The sequence below is a fragment of the Peromyscus eremicus genome, chromosome 18, assembly GCF_949786415.1.
Source record: "Peromyscus eremicus chromosome 18, PerEre_H2_v1, whole genome shotgun sequence".
NCBI lineage: Eukaryota > Metazoa > Chordata > Mammalia > Rodentia > Cricetidae > Peromyscus > Peromyscus eremicus.
In genome coordinates, this window is record NC_081434.1 from 6,172,209 (window position 1) to 6,176,067 (window position 3,859).

General features: G+C 41.9%; 1 protein-coding gene across 2 annotated transcripts; it reads right to left on the reverse strand.

Annotated features, from left to right (window-relative positions):
* Positions 1 to 238: 238 nt before the first annotated feature.
* On the reverse strand, positions 239 to 793 carry LOC131895205 (large ribosomal subunit protein uL22-like). 2 transcript variants are annotated; one of them, XM_059245624.1, is made up of 2 exons: positions 751 to 789; positions 239 to 712 (listed from the first exon to the last, which is right to left on the reverse strand). In XM_059245624.1, the coding sequence occupies exon 2, from the start codon at positions 677 to 679 to the stop codon at positions 239 to 241; it is 441 nt and encodes a 146-aa protein (XP_059101607.1). In that variant the 5' UTR covers positions 680 to 712; positions 751 to 789. The 2 variants fall into 2 exon arrangements, with proteins under 2 accessions (XP_059101607.1, XP_059101606.1); XM_059245623.1 differs by having other exon boundaries at positions 239 to 793.
* Positions 794 to 3,859: the final 3,066 nt, after the last annotated feature.

Consider the following 3,859-nt stretch of genomic DNA (forward strand, 5'->3'; position numbering starts at 1 on the left):
GTGAAAACAAGAGGTCTTCTAAGGGTTAGCATGCACTGTTATGATTCTCGGGATCCTGGTTGGCTCACCAGAATCTGCAGTCATCCCTGTGTGTTTTCAGGGTGGCCTCTTATCTGGTCTCACTTTGTTTGTAACCTCTACTCTTGTTTGTTGGTTGGTTGGTTGGTTGGTTGGTTGGTTGGTTTTTTTGTTTGTTTGTTTGTTTTTTACTTTTATCTGCATTTATTTTATGCGGAATTTATTCCCATTCCATAAGTTTTTGTTTCTTCAGTTTCTTCTGGAATATCTTCTTCTTCTGCGCAACCTCCTCTTCTGGCTTTGGAACAGTTTGTTCCTTTTTGGTGAGGATCATCTCGATGTGGCAGGGGGAGCTCATGTACGGGTTAATCCGGCCATGAGCTCTGTTAAATCTGCCGGCGCATCTTAAGTGTTTGTTTACCTGGATGTGTTCCATGACTAGAGAACCCACATCTAAACCCTTAAGTTCAGCATTACTCTCTGCGTTTTTAAGCGAGTGCAGCAAAAATTCAGCACTCTTTTTAGGCCACCGGCCTTGTGTCCAGCCCCACTGTTTGGCCTGGGCGCACCTACCGGCTCCACCATTATACCACCAGAAAGGCACACATTGCTTCTTTAAAGTGACATCTTTCAGATATTTGGTGGCTTTTCGGATATGCATACCCTTGATGGCCTGGGCAGTTTCACAGGTGTTCTTAAAGTGAACCCGAAGATTTGAACCTCTTGATTTGCATGATTTTGTAGGATTTTCTGGGTCAAGCGAGTAGCGAACCATCTTCTCAGGTCACCTTAGGCTGCTTACAGGAAGAACGGTTGGTTGGTTGGTTGGTTTTTTGTTTTTTGTTTTTTTTTTTTTTTTGAGACAAGGTTTCTCCGTGTTGTTTTTGGAGCTTGTCCTGGATCTTGCTCTGTAGACCGGGCTGGCCTCAAACTCAGAGAAATTCGCCTGGCTCTGCCTCCCGAGTGCTGGGATTAAAGGCGTGCACCACGGCCGCCTGGCCATAATCTCTGCTCTTAAAGAAACCACTCCTCACTGTCCTAATGCGTTTTTCACTCTGAAGCATCCCTCCCTGTTGTGCACATGTTCCACAGTTTCTTCAACAACAGGTGTAACGATTAATCTCATTTGTCGACTTGATAAGCCCTATAATCACCCAGGAAATGTGAGCCTCTAATCATGCCTATAGGAGCTTATTTTAATTAGTTTAACTGAGGGAGAAACACTCACCTACTCAAGGTGGCACCATCCCCTGGGCTCGGATCCTGAACTGCATAAAATGGAGAAAGTGAACCCAAACACAAACATGCATGGCTCCTTGTCTCTTGAGCATAGATACGATGTGACCAGCTGCCTAAGGCTTCTTCTGCCCTGAATTCTCCACCAAGATGGACTCTACCCTTGAACTGTGAGCCAAATTAAACTCATTTTCCCTTAAGTTGCTTTTGTCAGAGTATTTATCACAGAAACAGGAAAAAAAAAGATAAAGATTCCTCCTAAACAGCAAAGATGGAAAAATAAAGAGGAAAAAAATAGAGAAATGAAAGGAGATGGTTAAATAATTGATCATCTCTGTGAAAGCTCCCTTAGCTAATTTTCATATTCAGTATTTATAGCATATGCATATTAGAGTTTCTCTTGGGAGGTAATTCTGCAACCTATCCCCTTTACCCTAGCAAAGATGTGATATGGAGATGAACCTAGTTAAAATTTCTCTTTTTTCATTTTTTAGAAGTGGTTCTATAACTTTGAAGATTTCTATTTAGGTTTATGTGCTAGGATTGATGCTTTACAATGTGAAGTTGGTGAATACATAACTAACTCTCTTGTTTAAAAACATAAAGTATATGGGAGAAGGAACAGGGAACGTTTGCACCAATGTGAGATAATTAGCTATGGTATCTTGTAGGTAGAGAAAAGCAGCAAAGATGTGAGCATTAAACCACACAGTTGGAGATTAGTAAGTTCAAATGTATTTTCAAATGGAAGAAATGGCACTTTGAAAATGGAAGAACATTCTTGAATTTTACTTTAGAAACAGGAATGGAGAAGGTAGGAAAAAGTTAGAATCAAAAGAAGTTTCTGAAGTCTTTGGACTTAAAAGAGATGTCAAGCCTCACAACACAGTTATACTTATGAAAATAACTATATTATAGGCTGATAATGAAGCTTTGAAGTGACTGCTGGTTGTGCTATTTGTCATTGAGAGGTAGGCCTTACAATTACCATCAGCTTGACTGAACTTTGTGTGGGTTTCTTCCTGATTCTAGAACCACATTTCCCTCTCTCTCTTTTTAGAGTATTTGCTTCAAGAAAACTTGTACAATCCTCGTGGCATGCATCCATAACCTCGGCTACTCAGGAAGCTGAGGAGCAAAGAGTGTACCTGCAGTACCAGCCTGGACAACTTAGTGAGACTCTGTCTGAAAATAAAATGTAAACAAAGGAGAGAACTCAGTGATAGAGTGCTTGCCTAGCATGCCTAAGGCCATAGGTTCAATCCCTAGCACAGCGAGAGGAAGAGAGACAGACGGACAGACAGAGGCTGAGACAGAGCTAGAAAGAGAGGAAAGAAATGGAAAAGTACAAATGTAAACATTTCACCTGTCCTGTCCAGATACACATCTCTCAACCTCAAAGTATTTTCTCACAGTCGAGGTATTCATCACTTCAAAATGTAAGTATTAGGAACAGTGGGTCTCTCTCTTCAGGTTTCTGGGGAGGAGGGGAAACTCTGCTTTTAATAAGCACCACACAGCAAACATGGGCAACTTCATCACATTATTAGACTCCCTGATGATGTCACTACAGCTGTTTTCCAGTAACTTATCCCAGGGCTGTAGAACTCTCCTATTTTCTATTTCAACACAGTTGCTTCCAATGTTTCCCTGATGACAACGTTCTTACATAATCCCCATGCCCATCTGACATGTCTAGTGGCTGTTTCATTGGTAAAGACATCATTGACCTTATCTCCACATCTATAGGTCAGTGTCAGAGTCAAAGACATCCATTACCTCCTTAGCACATCTGGCTGAAACATCTGCTGAGTAAGGAAATTCATGTCACCAAATAACCGTTGACAATTCCATGCAGTATTTGAATATGAGTCACAGCACATGGTACACAGTCATAAATACATACAAACACAAAACTAGGAGGAACTGAGAAAATCTAAAAGGCACATACAAGAAGATATGCTAAACCTCAATGCTGAGACAGTAAAAGCCACGAAAATGGAGAAGTAAGCCAACCATGTTACAAAATAGAAAGAAAGAAGAGGATGGCTTAAAAGGGCAATATGAATGGGAGGTAAGCATAGAAGATCAGCTGCCAGAAAAGGAAGAGAGGAAAGATAAAAACAAGGAAGATGGGAAGAATGGAAGGGGAAGGAAAGAGAGATGGAGGAAAGAAGGGGAGAGGAGAGCAGGAGAAGGGAAGGGAAAAATGAACGATGACTGAAATTGGCATGGAGCAACAGAACAGAGGCAGAGAGAGCAGTGGGAAGGCAGACCCTGAAACCACACAGTACCTGCTGGTGGGTGCTGTGGGATGTCTTTCTGTATGCTGTGAATATGTGTTGCTCTGACTGGTTGATAAATAAGCTGCATTGGCCTATGGCAAGGCAGCTTAGAGGCAGGCGGGTAATCCAAGCAGATACACAGAGAGAAGAAGAGAGAAAGAGAGAGAGAGAGAGAGAGAGAGAGAGAGAGAGAGAGAGAGAGAGAGAGAGAGAGACCAGCTGCCACCAAAGGAGCAGCAAGATGCCAGCAGACTGGTAATACCACCACGGCAATATGGCAACTTATAGATTAATATAAATAGGTTAAGTTATAGGAGCTA